At 43.9% G+C, this 24391-nt stretch overlaps 1 protein-coding gene across 3 annotated transcripts; it reads left to right on the plus strand.

Moving 5' to 3' along the window:
* Positions 1 to 112: 112 nt before the first annotated feature.
* On the plus strand, positions 113 to 24138 carry LOC141945148 (MOB-like protein phocein). Of its 3 annotated transcripts, XM_074872780.1 has the most exons (9): positions 113 to 399; positions 2294 to 2458; positions 12508 to 12570; positions 13088 to 13188; positions 15158 to 15200; positions 15461 to 15547; positions 19815 to 19894; positions 20706 to 20817; positions 21724 to 24138. In XM_074872780.1, the coding sequence occupies exons 1-9, from the start codon at positions 397 to 399 to the stop codon at positions 21853 to 21855; spliced, it is 786 nt and encodes a 261-aa protein (XP_074728881.1). In that variant the 5' UTR covers positions 113 to 396; the 3' UTR covers positions 21856 to 24138. The 3 variants fall into 3 exon arrangements, with proteins under 3 accessions (XP_074728881.1, XP_074728880.1, XP_074728879.1); XM_074872778.1 differs by lacking the exons at positions 113 to 399; positions 2294 to 2458 and adding an exon at positions 10243 to 10409; XM_074872779.1 differs by lacking the exons at positions 12508 to 12570; positions 13088 to 13188; positions 15158 to 15200; ... (2 more) ...; positions 20706 to 20817; positions 21724 to 24138 and adding exons at positions 3908 to 3997; positions 4570 to 4928 and having other exon boundaries at positions 134 to 399.
* Positions 24139 to 24391: the final 253 nt, after the last annotated feature.

Here is a 24391-nt window from a genome sequence, read left to right on the forward strand (position 1 = left end):
CGCCCGCCGCTCCGCGCGCATGCGCAGCAAACTCCAGCACGAATCATTCAGGTTCCGGGGCCCGCCAATTCCAGAACCTTCTGGAACGCTCATGCTCGCCGGAGGTCAAAGTTGAGCTGACCTCACTTCCGGGAGGGTGTCTGACCCCGGCAGCCAGCGGGCACTGGGCAGCGGGCTCCGGGGTGCCGACGGGGTGCCCGCCGCTGCCGCAACCGGAGCGTAATCCCGGCGGCGAAAAATAACGGGCGGAATTCAAGGTGACCCGGGCCGGGGCCGGGCCGGCCTTCGTCCCGGGGCGGGGCGCCGCGCGCGCATGCGCAGGCCGTGACCTTTCTTCACGTGCGCCTGAGGCGGCCCGGTCAGTTACAGTCGGTGGCGGGGAGCGTAGCGGCCGTCATGGTGAGTGAGCGCTCGCCGCCCCGGGGCTGGCTCTGCCCCGCAGTGCGAGTGGGGCGGGCCCCGTAGGGCCTGGCGCTAGACCCGCTTATCCGCCGCGGGTGGGGGTCGCCGCCGGGGCCCCCTGAGCAGCCCGTAGGCCGCCGGAGGGCGGCAGCGGTGGGGCCTGCCGTGCCCGCGGGGCCGGGCTGAGCCGTGGGAGGGAGGTGGCAGCGGTTGCAGCGGCACCGGAGGCGCGGCGGGGGCCGATTCGGCGGGCGTTAGCAGCGCGCTGCTCGCCGCGGGGCGGGGGGGAGGGTCCACGGTGGTGCGGTAGCGCCGCAAGGTCACGCAGTCCTTGGGGTAGAAGCGGTTAGAGTGGCGGGCGCGGGGCTGGGGGCCGGGGTGGCCCGGGGCTTCCCGGGCGCTTGGATCTGGCAGGCCTGTGGTACCGGGAGCGTCCTGGCAGCAGGCGGTGCGCTGGGCCGGGCAGGGCTCCGCGCGGCGCGGTCGGGCCGAGCCTGGAGGTAAAGCCGACCCCTTCCGCGCTGCGGCCTTGATCGCTCCTTCTCTGGGGTTTATAAGCTTTTTTACAGAGATCTCACCTTGAAGGAGAATTGGGTAAGGGCAGAGCTGCCCTTATTCTTGCAGCGAAACTTAACGATCCTACTAACGTCAGGAGGTAGCGTTTCTTAAAATGCTGCTGTTCGTATGTCTGGCCGCCTATTTCTGTTAAACACAGAAGATCGCTTTAAAAAAAAAAAGATTGGAGCTGTTATCTTTACAGAATGAAACTGATCACAATCGGCAGACTGTTCCTCCGTTGTTTCTAAGCATTGTGGTAGTAACGTTAATTGGACACGCATCTTTCATGTGCTGTCTTTTGTTCGTGCTCTGCTCGTAATTTTTTTTAAGTGTGTGTATATGGCAGAGTGTCAGGAAAGGGCAGGGAATGCCAGGCCTTGTTTCCAGTTGTTTCTGTGAGTGTCTCTGGGTGCCCGTCTGGCTCAGCACTGACACCGGGTGCCGTGGCAAGGTGCTGTATCTTCTCTTCTGGTCACAGCAAGCTCCTTCTCCCTGACCCCTGCTCGTCGGGATTTGGTGCTTGCATTTATCCAGTACTTGAGAGTTAGAGTGCTGTTCCTGAAGTGCAGGCCAGTAGCAGTAAGTAGTTGCAAAAAAACCCCAACAAAAAACCTGCCCTAACTCTGCTTAAGCAGAGGCAGACACTGAAGCAGTCAAGGTAGAAGTGTGCCTACTTTCCCATTTTTACGGGCTTAAACCTAAAGTTTTCTGTAAAGTTGCAGCCTAGTTGTAGAAGTCCATACAAGTCACAGCACTCATTTCATACTTCAGACTTTGGTGGCTGCATATCTTTATGTGAAATGCTAAGGCTTGGAAGTACCTGTAAAACTGACGGGGGTACCCGGCTAGACATTTGCTTGTTTACTACAAAAGACTCCACTACATGAATAAAAATGCAGCTGTCCCAAGAGGTCCTTAGTCATCGTTAAATCTGGTTGTGAACTGCATAAATACAGTTTATATAATCAATAATTATGCTGACCAAACTACAGTAACTCAGGGTTTGGGATTAAAAGTCTGCGGAGCTTTTCAGCCGGAGGCAGCAGTTACTCTGTGTGGTGGTGGTTTATTCACCCCCCTCCCTGCGCTGGGGTAGCTCTTCCTGTGGCTGAGCTGTCGGCATTGCCCAGCATCTGCTTGTCTCCTTAGCGAGTTCTGATGCAATCAAAGATGGCATGTGTTCACTACTATTACAAATAAATGCTCAGCAGTTTTTTCAAACTATTAATTTCTCTCAAAGGAGAAATCACTTTGGTTTGGAGTTTTTTTAAAAACGCTTTTTAATTGCAATTTCGTTGTATGTTCTTGTTAAAATGTACAATTACTTCCACAGGCAGGAAAAGCGTTCAGGAAATTTCTTCCCCTCTTTGATCGTGTTCTGGTTGAACGATGTGCAGCAGAGACAGTAACCAAAGGAGGCATCATGATTCCAGAAAAAGCTCAAGGGAAAGTGCTGCAAGCAACAGTAGTGGCAGTTGGATCGGGAGCCAGAGGAAAGGTAAATATCCTGAAGCATTACATTTGGGTAGAATTAGTAATGGTGTGCTGGTAGCTGGAGTATTATCCTAAGGAAGGGATGGTGGCAGTGTACATGTAGTGATAGCTCACAAAAATGAATGATGGTGATGACTGAAGTTGGAAGTACAGATTCAAAGAGGAGGTAGAACTCTCAAATTTTCCTGTCTGACACTGACATGAAATTCCAGCATTCCTTCCATCATTTGTAAATGGAAGATACTTACTTGCCTTTTAAAAAAAAATATTTATTGGTATTTATAAGCAGCTTTAAACAGTAGTGGTTTGGGGGCTTTTTTGCGTTTCATTTGTGGTTTTGGTTAGGTTTGTTGGTGTTTTTTTGGTTTTGTCTCTTTTAGTTTTAAATACATAAACAGTGTTTTGGGAGATAGCTTGTTTCATCACTTCCCAGCCAAAACCTTGAAGGACCAGCAGCCACCTTAGTTAAAATTATTACGTGCCTGAATTTCTGTGACTTGTGAGCAGGGTGGAATCCCAGAATGTGGCATTGACTGTCTTGTGCTGTGCAAATATCATTGTCCGTAAGGGCTAGGCTTACTACTGGACAAAAGAAATCAAAAGAAATAAGTGTTAAATAATTTTTTTGTTAATTTTGCATGTTGAATACACATCTGGGATCATCAAAAAAGACAGTCTTTGCTTCACAAAGATGCCAGTGGCTATGGGTTTCAGCGTCAGCAGGGTTTTTTCCCCACCAAAGTAGCGTGAGTTAGTAGCAATAGTGGAAAACAGGTTAAATTTCAACTTGGGCATGTTGACTCAGACTTTCTTTACCATAAGTCCCTCCATACCAATCATGCTGGTTTGTGTCAGTATCTGATTTTTAAAGCTAAATTGTGAAATGGTGCTAATATTTAACTAACATGCTAATATTTTACTTATAATACAAAAATACAATTAAACTTTATCAGGTGTTTCTGAACAACTGATTTGCCAGCAACAGCGACAAGTTGATCAAAGTAACAAAGATGGGAGGGTACTTTTAACTGGCACTTGGAGAAATTAGCCTGAGCTATAGAATATGGAAATGGATGTTCTCTTTTCATTTTAGAAGGCGATTTCATGGTCTGTCACTTAATTTCTCTGGTTTCTGGGGTGGTTTTTTTCTTAAGCGAAGTCCTAATATGTCAAGCAAAGACCTCACAGTTGTATTTACACTCAAAACTAAATTATATTCAGAAAATGACTGCAGTTCTACTGCCTAAGTGTTGCAGGACTCCTACGCTTGAGAATTCACTGGTGTGGTTTTCTTCCTAGTAAACCTGTATACTCTTGTTTCACTGTACAATGAAAATACAGAGTTGTTGCGATTTCCCGAATGTTTTATATGTGGATGGGTCATTGTAGTTTGGAGGAATTTGATTACATCTGTCTATACTATGGAAAACTAAGGATTTCTTTTTTCTTTCAGAATGGTGAGATTCAGCCAGTGAGTGTAAAAGTTGGCGAAAAGGTTTTGCTACCAGAATATGGTGGTACTAAGATTGTACTAGAAGATAAGGTACGTTTCCCAAGTTTGTGAATGCAGATGTAGCTGGTTCCCAAAATGTCATACTGCCAGCGATACTGTAGCTACTTCACGGTGCTGGCAGCATTCAAGAAATGCAGTTGTTGGTATTCAAATGGCAGCAGCTGAATCCAGCCAGCTTGTCCTACCTGTAGTACTTGCTACTTCCACCCCAGCTGAAAAGGAAGTAACTGAGAAAACCTCTGGCCTGACCTTTGCTGGGTGGACGAAGTGGCTCCATATGCCAAGCCTATATTAGAGGGAACTCTAAAAGGCTTTGAAATTACAGGGGGTATCCTTGCTTTTGACAGGGAAAGCTTGCAGAATTACCTTCTGACTGTTCTTGCACTTCCTACTGCTAAAACCAGTAACTTTGTAGCTTTCCCAAAGAGTATCTTGTGAACAAAAAAAATCTTTTCAAGAGCTCAATGTGTAGAACAGTCTTTGTTAGCTCACTTGTAATTTTGTACTTCATGACTATGGTAGCCCTGACGTCAGAACAAGACTATTTGCAGAACAACTGGAAAAAATGGTATGACAGCTACTAATGTTTCTTTTCTTTGCAGGACTACTACTTGTTTAGAGATGGTGACATTCTTGGGAAGTACGTGGACTAAACTTTTCAGTCGCAGTATCAGTCATCCATTCCACTAAAATGCTGAAATTTTTCTTTCATCATGTAAATAATGTCCTTTATTTTATAATAAGCAGGCATTGAGTCTCTGAAGTAACTTGTGATCCCAGTGTAATGATGGAACACAAATAAAAATGTACAGTCAGAAATCAGTTGTTCTTGCTTGAGTTCCACTGAACAGTGAAATTCGGATGACCACCAACCAGCCTTAATTATTCCAAACAACATCATTTTGTATCCTTATCTCTGTACTGAGATTGTAAAGGTCTTTACAATAAACTTACAAAACTATTCTGCTTCTGTCTCAGTTTCTGCTATTGCTTAGTGAAACTGAGTCTCAATTGTGTAATGAACTAATCTGGGTGAAAGAATTCAATGCTAGTTGTACATTATTTTCCCTAAACTTGTCTGAAGTTGGGAGATGAGTTTAAAATGGCTATCACACAGATGCAGTGATGAAGGGGACTCCCAGCTAGCTCTCTTGTACATTGAACTTTATCCTAAGATAACATGTGTTTTTAACAGCTTCTGTCTTGGCACTGGCTGAGACACTTGTGCACTGGAAGACACCAACCAGCCTGTCCCACAGCAGGCTCAGAGGAGCTTGGTACTACTCGTACCTCTGCTAGAACAAAATCATCCAGTTTGTAGATGAAGCAGATAAAATTACAATGTTTTTTCTTACCTATCTCTCACTCAATTTTGCCAGTAGAAACCAAATAACTTCCCTCCAGTAGTTAATCAGGCAGAATTGGTGTTGATGCTGATCTTTAAGCAAATATCTTTACTGATTACTGCACTATCTCAGGCCAGATCTCCAGCTTTGCAATAACTTAGTAGAGATCTGATTTGACAGATTGTATTTCCTTTATCCCTAATGTAACAGTCTTAAAAGCAAGACATTTACTTAAGTAGGGCTGAAGCCATCAAATTTGCATGTTTCTAACCACCCTGTCTTGCCTTGGAAAAGGATTCAAGGTTGTTCACGCAGGAGTATGCAAGTTGCCCTTTATACACTGTGTTCCTAGCAATGCTTTCAGAGTTGTTATGTGTACGTGGATTCAGTGCAGCCTAAGAACACACTGCCTTAAAATGTTTTGATGTAGTCTTATGTGAAATAAATCAGTATATGACTTACTGCTACTGAAACTTTATTAGCAGTAGTTAAATGGTACTTTCTCATCCCCTTCATACTGTTAGGGAATTAAGATTGCTAGAGACACTATCAGCCTTATTCCAGAGATGACGGGAAAGGACTGCAATGAAAAATATTTTTCAGAACTTCAGTGGCTGCAGTGGGGGCCTTCAGCTTTGATGCACTCCAGAACACAATGTATTTTCTGCCAGGGCAGTTTTGGGTCCCTTCCCGCAACAGCTAAACTTCAGCACAGAGGTGGGCTGGAGCCACTTTTTACCTCGGTGTCAGTTACCACCCAGCTATTCCATTAGGAACAACGTTTGACAGTCACGGCTGTAACGTCCTTTGCTCCCTGTAGTTGTGTGTGCTGCTTGTTGGCTGGTTACCACCTACCTACTTTGGAGCTGTAGGCAAACCAGGCAAAAGTTACACCGTTCAGGTAGTTAAACATCCACTGAACTATGTGCTAGCAGGGAAGATGCTAAATTGGAAATACGTTTTAGTATAAAAGGCCTACTTCTTGAAATCTGCCCTACTGCAGTTTTAACTTCGGTAGTTACAACAGCGCACTTTACAGCTGAAACTTAAGATTATCACACTACAAGTATCTTGAAAGACCATTGATTGTGTAATAAAACACAAAACTCACTGAGAAGCATTATCTTCCCCCAGAGCAAGGACACCTTTATCTTCCATGATAAGGTAGCTATTGTGGTGTAGTCACATACCAAAGAGAGGAAGGTAGTTAATGTATTTACAAACTACTTACAGAAACCAGACCCCATCTCAATGAGAAAAAGATGCAGAAGGAATGGACTCCTGACAGAAACGTTTAGGCCTAACATTTCAGCATTTCTTTCCATAACATCTTTTAGAGACGTGAATTCCACAGGATCCCCACTCAGCAAATGACTTCACGATGTTTACGGTTCTTGTTTGTGCGGAGCCACTACAACCCGTGGGGTGGGATCTGAGGGCAGGTGACGCAGAGGTAGCACATGCCCCCTGACTACTGGCAGTGCTCACCTCCCTCCCCAGGCGCTGCCCTCCTCGGCCAAGGCAGCGCCGCCGTACCAGCCCGCTCCCCAGCAGGATCACGCTGCACTCACGCTGCGATGCTGCCCAGCGTGCACCACACAAGTTTGTCTCTCCCCAACTCTACCTCCGACCCACGCTTTCAGCCCCAGCAGATTTTCAGCAGCCTGCTATCATGCTTATTTAATAAAATATTTAGCGTGGCTGTATCTGCTAGTGTTTACAGAACTGACTGAAAACAAAAGTCACATTTTCCTGAAAACTTTCATGGGAAGAAGTAATTTATGGATGGGGAGGGGAAGCATTCCTAGGCCTAATCAAAGGGAGGACACCCTTGAACATCTGCTGCATTGATGGACAGAGAACACTTTATTCTTGCACCATGAGGCTATCGCTGCAAGCAAGGACAAGGTAACTATTACATAGCCAAGGTGATCCGTCTGCGGTTCCTGTTTCTTAGTTCATGACAGCATGCCAAATTCTATATCCCTTAGGTTCTGTAGAGGAGGACAGAATCATTTACAAATGCTCTTCCTTTGCTGTGTCATTCCTGTAGGAATTCACACTTCCTTGTTCCACTGTTTTCTAGACTATTTCAAAGCTTCAGTTTTGGCAAAAATGTTACGTATTGCCCTACCTGCTTTTTGGGGAGTGATACAGTCCTCCCCAGCCTTTCCTTAGACTGTCTGAATCATAAGGAACAAGATGGACTCCATCTACTTTTGCTACTTTCCTCTCTTAACATTTCAGAACAGCTTCCATTAGCAGCAGTTATACTGCTTTCAGAAAACCTTTATCATCCTGGTTCTTTTATCCTGCCATAGTAAGAAAAGGATGAATCTTTTACACACCAGCAGAGAAGAAAGGAAGGCCAGGTCCCTAACAGCACAGGAATAGTCAATAAGATTTTGGCCAAATATTCCATTTTTCACTCTTGAAGGTCATAAGGCAATGAGGACCAGGTGAAAACCAAAAAGTGAAATTGCTGATGTTCAGATTTTGTTTAAAACCAACTTGAAATCCAATAAAACAAAAATAATGAGCAGCTTCCAGGAATACAGAGTTAATCATCAAGGGGCAACACGAGAGACCTACAGACTTTAACGTCTTCATGAAGAAACACCGCAGATTTCTTTCCTTTTTCTGCAAACCCATGAGCCAGTTGCAGATTGATATGAACAGATACATATTTCTCTCTGAAAGGTATTTCTTCACAGCCCAATTTTTTTCCATTTTAGAAGCAAGATGTCCATGAAATAAAAGTCAGGGACAAACGGAAATGTCAAATCTGCAACTCTTCTGTGCTTTAGATATCAGTTAAACCTTGAATATGATGATAGAAAAAGAAAACAAAAAACAACCCAAACTAAAAAACCTCCAAACAAGCTGCTGAATTTTAAAGTACTTAAACAGTTAGAATTGCTTTTATTTTGGGACTGGCTGATTATAATATCAATCTCATAAAAATTAATGTTGGATTACAGCTGATCTAATGAGGTAATAGGACATTTGTACCCTTCATTCTAATGCACTAATTTCTCCTAACATTTCCATGGTTTCTTACACAAACTGATAAGAAGTGCTGAGTTTCACCATGTGACTCAAAGAGCTAACATCTCTGGGGCAGGAATGCTGACCGGGAGTGAAAAAGTAACTAATGGAAACTGAATTCCAGTGCCTAAAGTTAGGAACGGCACCTCTGAGTTACAGTGTAACGCGAACGGAGCTGCCATTGCTGTCGCTGTAAACGGCTGCTTAGCTGGGTGCACCCACCGGGGCAGGAGATCACCCTGTCAGCTATTTCTCGTCGTTCACACACTGCCCAGAGTTCAGCTCTAACCTGGCCTCCAGAACAAGGCAGGATCCTGGTCATGGCATTGCCCAAGCAACATAAGTATTCAAAATGCACTGTGCATTCCAATGGGAAAACCTAAATAAAGATTTTTCAATGTTTTCAATCCAGAAATGTTTCACATACTCTTAGCTCTCACTGGGTAGAAGGATGAGGTTTTAACATGGGGAAGCACGTGTTATTTAGAGCACATGAACTGGGGACACATACAGCCCCCCAGCAAGCATTCACTCTCTAATGCAGTAGAAGTAGGGGCAGCATCAGGCACCAGCGTTCTCCATTTTTCAGGAAACAACACACAACTGCAACCATTTATTTATTGATTGTATAAGGGGGAGTATCTTGTCTCTACCTTGAGGTCTCATCATTCTTGCTCACAGACAGAAGCAATCCACCTTTATTGACCTATTTTGTATTCCTTCCTACTCTCTATTCCTTAGAAACAGAGCAGCTTCCAAATAACTTTCTGCTCGCTTATCCTGCAGAAATAATATGAGCCACTCTAGTCTTCCAGAATGTCTACCTGCCTTTAACAGGGACCTATTTATCAGCTGACTATATGCTAACTATATGCCTTTTTTATGTTTTCTTCCCCAAAACAGTCAATACATGTAACACCCGACCTAGTAAACCTTAAAACAGCAGTTAATTCAATTTTCCATCAGCACAGCAGCCTGTGACCTCTGCACACCAAACTCCCAAGTCTGTCAATCCTGCCTTCGAAGACCTAGGAAGGCTTCATACCTGTTTTGTTTTGAAGTGCTTTGCTTCAAATCACTGTTGTGGTTTTTTTAATTCATTATTCTTAGTATTAACAACTATGTATCTTTAAGACAGGAATTTTAAAAAATTCACACCCTTAGGGTTTATATTGTACAAAATTTCACAGACTCCGTTGTGTTGTACAGAGACTTGTCTAGGGCAAGTGAGGACTGACCTTGCGGGAGAGCACGCACGGTCAGATGCTGACAGAGGGGAACTGATGAAGCGGGACGAAATCTGAAGAACGCATTATCTCAACAAACAGTCAGCTCGTTAATCTCCGGAGACTTCATCTCACAAAACCAACAGCCCTGCTCGCCGCTACAGCCCTGTCGTCGTGAAACCGGCCTCACCGCGCAGCTTGTGCTTCCTCAGGCGGGCACCGAGCGACAGAAAGCGGCAGGAACCACCATTAAAACGTCCTCATCTGCGGGGGGCGTGCGCGGGGGCTGCTGTCCCTCACGAGCCCAAGGCTCACAGAAAGCCCTGCTGCCGAAGAAGCCCCGCGGGTGCCCACACGGCGCTGCCCCACAGAGAGGCCCGAGAGCCGGGGAAGCGGCCGCGGCCCGCGCGGGGGACGGCTCTTCCGCGCACCCCCGCGGCCAGGGGAAGGCACAGCACGTCCCGCGGCCGCGGCGGGGCGGAGAGGGGAAGAGGAAAGAACAGGGCCGCAGCCCGCCTCGCCTCCCGCCGCCCCTCAGGGCCGCCGCCCGTCGCCTCCCGGCCGCTCTCGCGAGAAGCGCCGCGCCACGCGGCTGTTCCCGCTCCCCGCCGCGCGGCGGCCGTTGCTCGCGCGCGGGCTGCTCCGCCCCTCCCCGCCCGCCCGCCCTCCGCGGGGGCCGCGGCAGCCGCAGCGCCCGTTCCTCCCCCTCGCCCGCCGCCCCGCCCGCCGCTGCCGCATCCGGGTCCTGGCGCCGCTGTCACTATGGTCATGGCGGAGGGGACGGCAGTGCTGAGGCGGAACAGGCCGGGCACCAAGGCCCAGGTGAGCCAGCGCCGCTGCCGGCGCGCGTGGGGACGGGCAGCGCCGCCGCCGAGGCGCCGGGCCCGGTCGGCCGTCGGGGCGTCGCCGCGGGCCTCTGCGGGCCTACCGGGGCCCAGCGCTGCCCGCCGGGCCGCCGGGGCGGGCAGGCTGCGGCGGCGGGCCCAGCGCCGCGGGATCGCTTTGTTCCCCGCAGCCGGGCCGCGGCCTGGGCGAGACCCGGCCGGGGAGGGGGGCGCGGGCCGTGGGCCGTGGCGCCTGCCTTCCCCGCGGGGCTTGGCGGCTTTCCGGCGGGTCAGCGCCGCGCTGCCCGGGGGTCTGCGGGCTCCAGTTGGGGAGCGAAAGTCCTGTGGCGTCCAGCCCGCGTCCCGGAGCGCGGCGGCTGTCATCGGCCGTGCCCGCCGGGGCCCGGGGGCGGCGGCAGCGCTGCCGGCGCTTGTGAAATCACCCGGTACGGGCTGAGGCGAAGCGCTGCTCCCCAGATCGTAGGCTTTCTTCAGGCAGGGCTGGCGTTTCAGTGCTGTCAATGTATCACTGTTGTTGCTGTTAAAATACTAAATACGTCATCGGCTGAGTGAGGTCGCTGAGGGCTCATACGGCCGGACTTGGGCTGGGAGCTCGGCATCGTCAGGCGGGCGATACCCGGCCTGTGCGTCCCGAGACAAGTCATCCTTCCCTCACGTCGCCTCGCGAAGAGACCCGGCGCCGCTGTCAGATTGTTTCTCTTAATCGAAATGGAACTGATTTATTTCAGGTCTCTCAAGGTCATCTTGAAAAGGTGCATCTCAAACATGCAAGCGACATTTTTTTAGATTATTTCAGAGATGTAATCTTCTGTGAGGCCTTTATGCAAGACTTTTTTACTCTGCTTTTGTGAGGAGAGCTCACAGTCAGAAACAGAGCAGTGTATGACACAATGTTGAAGGAAAAATGCATCTCTTTTCTCCTCCTATTTTTTGTCATAATGTACAGAGGTAAAATTGTTACACAACCCTGTAAATCATTCTATACGTGTTTAATCTATGAAGGAAATGGAATGTTTTGTGCCTTCTGCTCAGTAAATTTGGGGTAAAATATGACAAAAGTATATTATAAAGTTCATGTAGGTTGAAGAATTTTGTGTATAGTGATGCGATCATGGTTTTTTTGTGGCTGTATTTAAGTTTTAATTTTGGTTGACACTGTGGTATAGCTATTCAGTATGTAAATACAATTACCTAATGATGTTTCAACACTGGATATTCACTCTAGATATTTTCTCTGGAGATGACTGTATTCTCCCAAGAACAGATTGCTAAGCTTCACAGTGGGAACATTTTCATTGAGTCATTGCGTCTACTAGGACAGCTATGGGAGGCTGATGTGCGGTATCTCTGGATAATAAGAGGGAGTAGCACTAAATTTTAGATGTGAAAAATGCGAAGTAAGAAAATGCATATGTCTGGGATGATCACAGTTGCAACAGGTGTGAATTGCTGCAGAACACTGACATACAGCTGGATCTGAGGTGAAACTTCAGGAGGGTTTTATCAATACTGATATTAAACACGGCGGGTTAGCAGAGCTGGTAGCCATCCGGTTGTGCAGCATACTGACCATACCGAGAGAATGTAGTTCCAAGTTAGGGACTGAGATAACACTGCGTTATCTCAGTTTAGAGAAGATGTTTTCAGTGGTGTGTTCCTACTAGAACATACTGGCAGTTTTGGTTTTATAGCCATCGTATAATGCTACTCTCTACAGACCTCTTCCCCATTCTTACATGGTTAATACGTGAAATGGGCACTGTATGAAAATATTTAATTTAAAAAGTGCAGGCTATATAGGTGTTACAGCAAGATGTGGGGGAGAGACGATGTTTATAGTATGCCAAGTCACACAGAACTTTGATTTGGAGATGTTCTACTATTGTAACATCAGGAGCATAAGTCCCATTTCACCCTGTTCTTGCCAAGACTGTGTGCTGCTTCGGTTAAGATGTAGCTTCCTGGAATTGTATAAACTATATCTATTTTCCTGCATGTTCGAGCTTATTGTAGGTTGTGTGCTTTTCTTCCTCCCCCTCTGTTTTCATTAAACTGGTTTAAACTTTTTTTAACAGGATTTCTACAATTGGCCTGATGAATCCTTTGAAGAAATGGATAGTACCTTAGCTGTTCAGCAGGTATTCTTACTTAATGTGAAATGTTGTTCATAAGTTCAGTTTCCTGAGTTTTGTATTTTGGTGAAAAAATAAGGAACAGGGCATGCTATTTATCTGCTTAGAATGTTGCTGCACAGGAGCGAATTTCATAAGCACCCTACATATATTAAAAAAACTGTAATTATTAATCATGTATGCAGAAATAACTAGAATTCCCATGTGTGGTTTAAACAAAATAGATTTAAGAAAATGGTGGGTTTTCCTGCAGGGTTCTTTTGTTTTGAGATGGATGTTGTAAAAAAGCTGTAAAATTTACCCATTCTTTTACCTTTTCTAATTGAGGAAAGGTATTTTTCAGACTGGCCTTTTTTATACCAATTTTCTTACCCTGTCTGTCTACTCTTTAACTTTGTAGTCTGTCAGTCACTTCTCAAGTGACTTACTCAAAAGTAAGTCCCTCAGAGATGTAATGTCCTAAATACACTGTCCTACGATAACTACAAGAAGATCCAGATTTACTTTTTTCCCCCTCTCCTAGTATATTCAGCAAAACATAAGGGCAGACTGTTCCAACATTGATAAGATCCTTGAACCTCCTGAAGGCCAGGATGAAGGTGTGTGGAAGTATGAACATTTAAGGTAAGAATCCATCTTTTGTCAGTATAGTGTGCTGATTCCAAGTGTTGTTCATTGATAGTGGTAGTGAGTCTTTTTGAATATGACAGATCAAAAGTAACTTAAATGAAACTTGATACTTCTACTATTAAATATGTTTATACTTTGGTATTAATTATTTTCTGAATTCCTTATTCTTTCTAAAGATTTATGATGCACTCTGATCTAGTGTTTTTGATGTGTTTCAAGAAAATGTTTGTACCTCTCTTCAAAAGTTGTACTAGCATGTTTTGAATATGAAAATGTAGTCACAAATTTCCATAGCACTTTCTCCTACTATCGTCACTTCTTCATCTCTACTAATTGGAAAAAGGGATTTCTAGATGCTCCCAGGGCTTCTTCTGAAACTTGCAGGAAAACAGGCTTTAGCTGGGAAAGCAAGAGTACCTCTGTCTTACAGTTCTTTTTGTAGCTGTAAGGAAACTCATAACTTTTTGTCCTTCTCTTGATTTGTTTTATGCAGTATAATCAGTATGTTCAGCCTAGGTAATTTGTGCCTGAAAGTATTTTTCAGTTGTAGTGTAGGTTTACACCCTGTTAATACATATGTAGTAATCCTTTTTTCCTGGCATTACTTTAGTATCCTGGTGTCCTGATTTTTTTTTTTTTTGTTATAAGTGTGTCTTCTAATTTTATCAAATATACTTTCAGGAATAAGAATAGATCTAAGCTGCATGTAGATGTATATATCCTGAACTTTTGCCTCCCGTTTTCTTTTTTTCTCCTCTGGTCTGGAATAGTAATAGACACAGGGAATCCTCACAAGAGGAAGAAGTGTATACACATGTCCTGGTTTAACCAGGATAGGGTTAAGTTTCCCCAGCAGTGGGGGGGAGCTCTAGCCGGGTTATTCAGATACCATGCTGACGTCACATCCTGGCAGGTCACATTTTCCTGGCGGGAGCGCGGTGCACTCGTGGTTTTGTACATCGTGCTTCAAACTGCTGTATTTGGTAGCTATTTTGCTCTGTTCACTGCTATCACTATTACTGTTATTGTTATTGTTGTTGTTGGTTGTGTTGCTATTGCATTGTTGTATTAAACCTTTCCTTATTTCAGTCTTGGGGCTTTGTATTTCACTCCCTTTGTGGGGGAGGGGAGCGGCCGCGTGGTCTCAGACCCCGGCAGGGGCTAAACCACCACAACACACAATTGCAAAAGACACATTTTAAGAATTTCCCCTGTCCTTTCATGTACACCAAAAATCATTGTAGATTCATAGAAGTGACTTGTCACTAAATATTGTCTCTTTTTGAAAATTTATTCAGACTTGTCTTGTAAGATGGAGGGGTGAATTCTCTGATGTTAAAGAATGCACTCTCAGGTACATTCTAGTGAAAGCAGTATTTCTAGAATTCTGTCCCACTCTGTTAATGATCTGTGGTGGGTCTTCAGCTAGTTAACTGATCTGAAGGAAGTATATCTTAGAAGGATGGAATGATCCAGCTATATGAATTCAAAACTTACACTCTTAAGAAATCAGTTTTCTTGAAGCATTCTTTAATTTTTTTAATCTGTATTTGTGAAATAGCACTTTCTTTCAAAACAAAGTTGGTATCTTAAACACTTCCACTAATTATTGGCTAAGTTCGACCTCTACTGTCAGGTAAGAATTAAGATATAATTGTGTTGCTGAGTAAAAAAAATGCTGGTGTGAATTCTATTTCTCTCAACTTGTAGGTCCTTGTATAGTGTGTTAATTCCTAGCCTGTTGCCTTTGGAGGTGTGATATCAGCTGAAATTATTTGATGGTATTCCTGAAGTATGATTTTTTTCATGTTCAGATGTATTTTTTCCACTTTACAAGAATAATTTCCAAAAATGTTAAAGAGATCTGTGAAGAAGATCAGAATGTATAACCTTGTTTTTAATTAGATGTTTCCAGTGGGTAAACAAATTGTTGATTTTGATGCTGCTGTGTTCACATTTTTAGACAATTCTGCCTTGAGCTCAATGGACTAGCTGTCAAGCTTCAGGTAATTCTTTTCTTGATATTTTTATTATTGTATCAGGGAGGAGACTTTTTTTGTATTGTAAGATGCAGAATTTGCAGAGATTTCTTCTAAATTTATACACATAGACTTAAGCAGCGGTTTGAAGTCAGGGGTTTTTAGGGTTTTAAAGACTTCTGGTAAAAAACCCTTTTTGAGGGGGGATGGGGCAAGAAAGTGGTTTGAAAAGATCAGCTCATTTTTGCTGTTGGGCGGTTTTCATAACTGAACAATTGTTTTAACAGAGTGAATGTCACCCAGACACATGTACTCAGATGACAGCTACTGAACAATGGATTTTTCTTTGTGCAGCTCATAAAACTCCCAAAGAGGTATGGTATTTTGGAAAACTGACCCCATTGATGTAGGATTTTCTTTCACAGTTCATATGTTCATGGGGAGACCATTATAGCTGGCTTCTTACTCAAACTGAGAGCTTGTGTGGGTTAAGAATATCACTTGAGGTTTCCCTCTTTCCTATTGTGTAGTGGTTTACAAAAGAACGGGATGAGGTAAGAAGGAACTGCTTTTTACAGCAGTATTAGAGACTTTGCACATACCCCTCTTCTCTCTTAATTTGTGTTGAGACAGCCTGAAACACGGTGGATAAAGGTCTTTGTTTAATTGAAAGAAGAGCACATGCTGGGAATAGGCTGTCCTCTTCAAACTTTGGCCTTGATCCATAGCACTAGGCATGTAACCCTGACGCACTGCAAGTGACTGCCTGTGCACGTTCTTAGGGAAGCTGTTCCTAAAAGGTAGTGGAGTCATAAGAATACTTTATGTCGAGTGGGTTATCAGCATGGCAGTAGCTTGTCTCCCTGAGTGTCCAATTACTTTAAACTTTGTTCAGCTCTTCTATTGAACCACTTGATACATATTTTTATTTTTTTTTATTTTTGTCTTCAGAAGGTCTTTTTCTGTTGCTATTGGTTATGGTGATAGTGCACTCTGTCATATTTATCTTTGTGTTTCACCTTCCAGAATAAGGTATTGATTCTTCTTAACCTTATCCTTTTTGTCCTGTAAGCTTTTTATTGTTTTTTTTTTTAATTTCCTGAGATGCCTTGATTTAGCTCTGGAGGCCAACTTCTTTCCCACTCCCTCCTTTAACTCTCATCCCCAGTCCGTATATTAGCATGCAGTAAGTCTATTTTACTCAGCTAGACTGGAAAATTTCAGGCTGCTTTTTATCTCTGAACACGCATCATTCATCTACCTTTTTCCATGTTGATAATATCTATCAACTAATGGTCAGATAGCGAGTGATGCAACCTTGAACTACTGACCGAAATGTACTACTGAGAAATCTTTTTCCTCAAACTGGGGAATGGCAAAACGGACACGTGTTCCTGCTCTCGCAGCCTGTCTCAGTTCATCTTTACTTTCTTCCCTTTCTTCTACAGGTACCTGATTGCAGAGCGAAGGTTTGGCTTGTTATACACTTAGCTAGAATCATAGGATGTTTTGGGTTGGAAGGTACCTTAAAGACCATCCAGTTCCAACCCCCCTGCCATGGGCAGGGACACCTTCCACTAGACCAGGTTGCTCAAAGCCCCGTCCAACCTGGCCTTGAACGCTGCCAGGGAGGGGGCAGCCACAGCTTCTCTGGGCAACCAGTTCCAGTGTCTCACCGCCCTCACAGTAAAACCCCTCATCCTATGCCTACACCCCCTGAAGCAGAGTCCCTGCCCATCTTTCCTGTAGCCCCTTTAAGCACTGGAAGGCCGCTATAAGGTCTCCCTGGAGCCTTCTCTTCTCCGGACTGAACAACCCCAACTCTCTCAGCCTGTCCTCACAGGGGAGGTGCTCCAGCCCCCTGATGATCTTCGTGGCCTCCTCTGGACCCACTCCAACAGGTCTAAGTCCTTCTTGTGTTGGGGGCCCCGGAGCTGGACACAGCATTGCAGATGGGGTATCACGAGAGCAGAGTAGAGGGGGAAAATCCCCTCCCTCGACCTGCTGGCCACACTTCTCTTCATGCAGCCCAGGACACGGTTGGCTTTCTGGGCTGCGAGTGCACATTGTTGGGTCATAGTCACTTTTCCATCCACTAACACCCCCAAGTCCTTCTCCTCAGAGCTGCTCTCAATCCAATCTTCACCCAGCCTGTCTTTGTGCTTGGGATTGCCCCGACCCATGTGCAGGACCTTGCACTTGGCCTTGTTGAACTTCATGAGGTTTGCCTGGTCCCACCTCTCCAGCCTGTCCAGGTCCCTCTGGATGGCACATCCCTTCCCTCCAGCGTGCTGACCGCACCACACAGCTTGGGGTTGTTGGTGAACTTGCTGAGGGTGCACTCGATCCTACTGTCCGTGTCGCCAACAAAGATGTTAAACAGCACCGGTCCCAACACTGACCTGAGGACGCCACTCGTCACTGCTCTCCACTTGGACATTGAGCTGTTGACCACAACATTTTGAGTGCGACCATCCAGCCCGTTCCTTATCCACTGAGTGGTCCATCCATCAAATCCATGTCTCTCCAATTTAGAGACAAGGACGTCATGCAGGACAGTGTCAAATGCTTTGCACAAGCCCAGGTAGATTACTTCAGTTGATCTTCCCTTAGCCACCAGCACTGTAACCCCATTGTAGAAGGCCACCAACTTTGTCAGGTACAGTTTGCCCTTAGTGAAGCCATGTTGGGTGTCTCCAATCACCTCTTTATTTTCCATGTCCCCTAGCACATCTTCCAGGAGGATCTGCTCCATGATCTTGCTGGGCACAGAGGTGACACTGACTGGCCTGTAGTTCCCCAGGTCTTCCTTTTTTCCCTTTTTAAAAATGGGATTATGTTTCCCCTTTTCCAGTCAGCGGGAACTTCACTGGACTGCCACAACTTCTCAAATATGGATAGTGGCTTAGCCACTTCATCCACCAGTTTCCCCAGGACCCACAGATGCATCTCATCAGGTCCCATGGACCTGTGCACCTTCAGTTCCTTAGATGGTCTCAAACCTGATCTTCTACAGTAGACAGTTTCTCCTTCCAGTCCCTGCCTTTGCCTTCTGTGTCTTGGACAGTGTGGCTGGAGCCCTTGCCGGTGAAGACTGAGGCAAAAAAGTCATTGAGTACATCAGCCTTCTCCATATCCCAGGTAATCAGTCTCCCGTGTCCTTCTGGAGAGGGCCCACATTTTCCCTAGTCTTCCCATTATCACCAACGTACCTATAGAAGCTTTTCTTTTTGCCCTTGATGACCCTGGTCAGATTTAATTCTATCAGGGCTTTGGCCTTCCTAACCTGATCCCTGGCTACCCAGACAGTTTCTCTGTATCCTCGCAGGCTATCAGTCCTTGCTTCCACCCTCTGTAGGCTTCCTTTTTATGTGTGAGCTTGTCCAGGAGCTCCTTGTTCATCCCTGAAGGCCTCCTGACTTCCTTTTTGTTGGGATGCATCGCTCCTGAGCTTGGAGGAGGTGATTGTTGAATATTAACCAGTGTTCCTGGGCCCCTTTATCCAGGTGTTTATCCCATGTTACTCTGCCAAGCAGATCCCTGAAGAGGCCAGAGTCTGCTCTTCTGTAGTCCAGAGTAGTGAGTTTGCTGAGTGCCCTCCTCACTGCCCTAAGGATCTTGAACTCCACCATTTTGTGGTCACTGCAGCCCAGCCTGCCCTTGAGCTTCACACTCCCCGCCAGCACCTCCCTGTTGGTGAGAACAAGCACAGCACCTCTCCTTGTTGGGTCCTCTGTCACTTGGAGAAGGAAGTTACCATCAACGTGTTCCAGGAACCTCCTGGATTGCTTATGCACTCTAGAAGATATCGGTGGTTGAAGTCTCCCAGAGGACCAGGGCTTGTGAACATGAGGCTGTTCCTACCTGTCTCTAGAGGGCCTCACCCGCTCGGTCTTCCTGGTTGGGTGGCCTGTAGCAGACCCCACTGTAGCATCTCCTGTCCCTGCCTTCCCTTTAATCCTGACCCATAAGCTCTTGGTTGGCTCCTCATCCATCCCCAGGCATGTCTCTGTGCACTCCAGCTGGTCACTGACATAGAGGATGATCCCCCCCATCATCTCCCCTGCCTGTCCTTCCTCAAGAGCCTGTCTCCTTCCATTCCAGCACTCCAGTAGTAGGAGCCATCCCATTAGCTACACTAATGATCTTGGTTTTCTTTGCTAAGGTCAAAAGCATTGATATACTTGGGTGCAGGTTTGGGTTTTGTTTTGGTTGTTTTTTTTTTTTTGATAAGGTATTAATTTAGGCTGTAAAATAAAGAGTCTGACAGCTTGACTATGTGGGAAATAAGTGAACTGTGAGGTAACAACCATCTTTCCTTTCAGTGTACTTCCAGTATGTATTCTTATTATCCAGCTTTACTTAAGGAGATGCATAAAATTCACTACTCGTGCATAATCACATTTCCATAGTAACTTTTTTCTTGAAATAACTTACATGGGTTGTGAAACAGAGAAAAGAAATGGCTTACTTAAAGAGGAAATGTAGATCTTCAGAGAAGCTATGTGAATCTCCTGGGAATAAAAATGACCAGTGAAGTTGAAAGCATCGGGAAACATAATTTAAATGTTTCTTTTTAAACAAGTTACATGCCAATGTCGTGCATGCACTCATACATGTGCTCACTTACTGTTTTTGTAGTGTCCTGCTATAGACTACACCAGACACACACTTGATGGAGCTGCATGTCTTCTGAATAGCAATAAATATTTCCCCAGCAGGTAAAAATGCTTTCTCTTGGGAGGAGGGAGGGAGTAGGTGGCACCTAAACACTTACAAAGCACATTGAGAGGCATAACACGTTTTTCATGGTCTATTTCTGAAAATATCAGAAGTCCTGCATTGTGTCACTTGTTGGTAGGCCTACTGCCACTTTTAAGCCAAGGAAGAATTCCTGCCTATTCAAATAGTTTGCCATTTACTGGAGCTGAGGGGTGCTTTTTAGGTGGAAACTGTTTTACTAATACCAGTTGGTGTTACGGGGCTTCCACTGGAGTAGTGCCACCTAAACAACAGGATGGCCTTTACAGAGATGCAGTGACTCAAAGGACTTAAATGCTACGGCCCTGAAAGCCTCCAGAAGCCAACACCCATCTACTGGGGGACATCAGTGACCACAGAAGACAGAGACCGAGTGTACTGAAGGGGCAGCCCACACGTTGAATCACGGGAACCTAACTGGAGAAGGCAAAATTGTGCTTCTTTAGGAATCTGGTATTGGCAAGGAGGTACAACTGGAAGTCTTTTTCCCTTTGCCCATCAATGCTAGAAACCAGAAATCCATCCCTTACCAGAATAACTGATGACGTTTAGCTACAGGCAAAACTTTTTTTGTAGTGAGAGTACAATTTTTAAATGTGGAATATGCATCAACATTTTTATTTTCCTTCCAAAAATAATCAATTGCAGACACATATATTTGCAATGTTTAAGTCTAAATTTCATACGTAATTTATATAGTATGAATTCATGTCAACATCTCTCTCGGTAGTCATTTTGGTAGACCTGTTTCTGTAACCTTTCTGCTTACAGGGTTAGCATAAAGGAATCCTCTGTAGCCAAATTAGGATCAGTGTGCCGAAGGATTTACAGAATATTTTCACATGCTTATTTTCATCACCGGCAGATATTTGATGAATATGAAGTAAGTAGTATCAAATTACATCTTGAAAGAAGGGCATTTACTGAAGTTATAGCTGAGATGCAATTGTATTACATGTTTTATTTTAGTCCTGCCAGAAGATCTGCATTCAAGTGAAGTACTGATTATAGTAGATTACAGTTTTAGAACTGAAATGCTATGTTATACATAAATGAAAATTAATTTATATAATTACTTCACCCAGTTATGATTTCCCTTATTTGGAAAAAAGGTCAGAATTTGAGGTTTTGCACAAACATCTTGTTTTAAAGACTCTTGAATGTATTCAAGCACTTGGTACAGTTAGTACTGCTTATGTCTATGTTTCCTGTTTGTACCTGTTACACAGCAGTTAAGGAATTCTAATTGTAAAACTGCAAAGAAACAGTAATTGGTGGCAGCTTGTGCACCTCCAGTAACTTCCACCTTTTTTTTTTCTAAATGAAAAAGAAGACATTAACAGATAGAAAGGAGATAAAGGGGTATGGCTGGATGTAAAAGGAGACCTGTACCAAATCCTGCTTAGGGTTGCTGGAGCAGCTGTGGAGTGGTTGTGCCCTGTTGTGTTGGGGATAGTGTGTGTAGAAGTTTCATAATACCTTAAAAATCTCTTCTGGAGCGTGGATCAGGACTGCATTGGTATTTGAACATATTCTTGTGTAAGTGCTGGGACTTAAGCCTGAGCTCCAGTAGAGTGTGTTGTTAATTGCAGTAACTATAAGCAAGCAGTAAAGGAAAGATTTAAAAGAAGTAATATAAATTTACCAATTAAGCATTACTATTTCTTTCTAAGGCTTGTAGATCTAATGAGGCAATTACATATAAGCAGTTTCTTTTAGTATGTTCTTCTCAATTGTTTAAAATATTCCTTCTACATACATTGTTTTTTTCCCCTTTTTTCATCTCCAGAATGAAACTTTCTTGTGTCACCGGTTCACTAAGTTTGTGATGAAGTATAACCTGATGTCTAAGGATAACCTGATTGTACCAATTTTGGAAGAAGAAGTGCAAAATTCAGTGTCAGGGGAGAGTGAGGCATGATGGGAATGGCAGTACAGAAGCCTGTACTGAATATAAACAAAACATTAATGATGTACTGTATATATCATTTTAGACACTTCAATCACGTATCCTCATAGCTTTGTTTAGTATACTTTTTGTATGCTGTGTGCATTGCCTTTTAATATGGGAAATACTTTAAGTTATTCATGAGCTGTATATTCATCAGTGTGGCACTCATGGTTTTTAAATAAAAGTAGTATCTGTTTATAATGCCTGTTAATAAAAGAATTTACAGTTCTCTAAAATTGCTGCTAAACAATCATTGAATCACAATCCTGAAGATGTGTCTGATTGGGTGGGAAAAAAGTGAGATTAAGATTTCACAGTAAGCCATTTTTTAATGCAGTAGCTATATTAAGTCTTAGTTCAAAGATTATCACCTTAAATATATAATTCTGCGGGAGGCTTCCTGCAGTGTAGCTTATTCCTAATTTAGCTTTTATTTTTTTAAGATGGCTTTGAAGATTTACTTTTGGATGTGCATATTGCTTGTATGTGTATATCCAAATACTAATAGGATCTATAGTATGAATAATACCAAAAGGACAATTTCACTATGCTATTGAACATATATATTCTTGATACACATCTAACCTACTTTCTGGACTTGGTTTTTTGTTAACCGTGGAGGTTTGTGTACAGCAGGGGAGAGGTTCTGTCCTGTTAAGGCAGGCTTCTGCTCTGCTCCAGTCCACAACTTCTCTAAAGAACAACTGTGGCAGAAAAGTCAATGGCTTCTACCTGTGCATATTTATGGCAACTGCTTACAGATTATACCTCATAAATATTCATGTTACACTACATAACACACTAGCATGGTCTTTGCTTGTATTCCTAGTAAAAACAGTCTAAGTACCTGAAATATTGAACCTGATTCTTTGCAAAAGTTTATCGTGTTTTCAACATGTTACTTTGTTTTCTTCATTCACCTGAATTATATGCTTTGACAGAAAGATTTGGATTCATGCTTCTGTTCCCTTATGTTTATTTCAAGTTGTGTTTGCAGATTTGCAATAACTGACAATTTCCATGAGTGCTGCTTAACTGTGTTATGTCTAGAATGATAGAATTAAATGTTTTAGAGATGAATATAGCAGACATACTGCTAAACGTACATGAATGCAGGGTCTAAAAGCACTAGCAGTGTTCTTATGTTAAATTAATTTTGCTTAGCTGTTTAAGAAGTTAGCTGGTTGTTCCTCTCTGAGGTTGCCAGGGGCCCTCTTTTTATTTCTTTAAGCAGGTCAGAATGGGCTAACTCAGCTACTTTCTGTAATCTACACTTTGTTTTCTACATTATACTTACTTGGAAAGAAGGGAGTCCACTTATTTTTAATAAGTCTTTTTTCATAATATACTAAACATGCCTTAAATTCTATTTTTCTTTATATGAATCAAGCACACCTCAAGCAACTGTACCACCTGGATGTAAAGGGAATGTAAACAATGAGAAAATAGAGAGACCGAGCTTAGGTACTTCAGCAGCTGTGTTCTTCAGCAGCTCTTTCTGCCTCATGTTTATCACTGTATTTAATTGTCAGCAGGGTAATTGCATGAGATGTTATCTGAGCGAAAGCAGCTTCAGTTACTGTCTATACACTTAGCTCTAACTTGCATTGTATGGACCAGGTTACTTGATTTCGAGAGGTATCTTGACATTTGTACTGCAGGTAGGAGGGGTGTATTCTGGAGGTTGTAAAATGTGTTTAGTTCTGTTACAGGCTGCTGTAGGACCATCCATGGTGTGGTTCTTCTGTACAGTCACTCTGCATGCTTCTATGGGCCACGGTGACTGAGACAGGCAAAAACGTGTCAGTGGTGTTGCTAACTGCATTTCCTCTGCAAAATTAAAGAAAATGATGTGGTGCTCAGGACTGCATTATAATTTTAAACCTCTTTTCTTCCTCTTATGCTTTAAAAGTTTCACTTCAAAACAAAACTCGGGAAGTTTTAATCCTGTTTATTCTCATTCAGGTTTGCACTGTAAAGTTGACTTGCTATACTAAGCTGATTTTATATAAGGCCTAAGTGAAACACTGCTTGTATTTTCCCTTGCTATTGTTTACATGAGTACTGTGTACACACATGTGCCTGAATGGTACCGTAAAACTTCAGTTAGCCTAAGCAAACCATTGATTTGTCTAATAAATATTAACAGGTTTAATTTAGACTCTACATAATAGGGAAACTGAGACTGTCTTGAATTATATTGTAAAAAAAAAAAAAGGATAAAATTAAACTGTTTCTTTATCCATACCGCTATATTTTGGCAAGTTATTCTCATTTTTCATGTCGTCCAAGAGTGCAGGCAACTGCATGCTTCTAAGAGAAGGTTCGGTGCTCTCCCCTCTCTGCTACCAGGTGTGCTGAAGTGAAGTTGTATTTCTTCTTTCAGAAGTAAAGAGCATGTTGAAGTCAGACTTCAAATTCATACATCTCTCAAAACAGAAAATGCTGGTTCTACACTTACTTTTGTAAGGGTGATTGAGAAGAGGACCTTCCAGATACCAAAATA

Source organism: Strix uralensis, chromosome 6 (assembly GCF_047716275.1).
Source record: "Strix uralensis isolate ZFMK-TIS-50842 chromosome 6, bStrUra1, whole genome shotgun sequence".
Classification (NCBI taxonomy): domain Eukaryota; kingdom Metazoa; phylum Chordata; class Aves; order Strigiformes; family Strigidae; genus Strix; species Strix uralensis.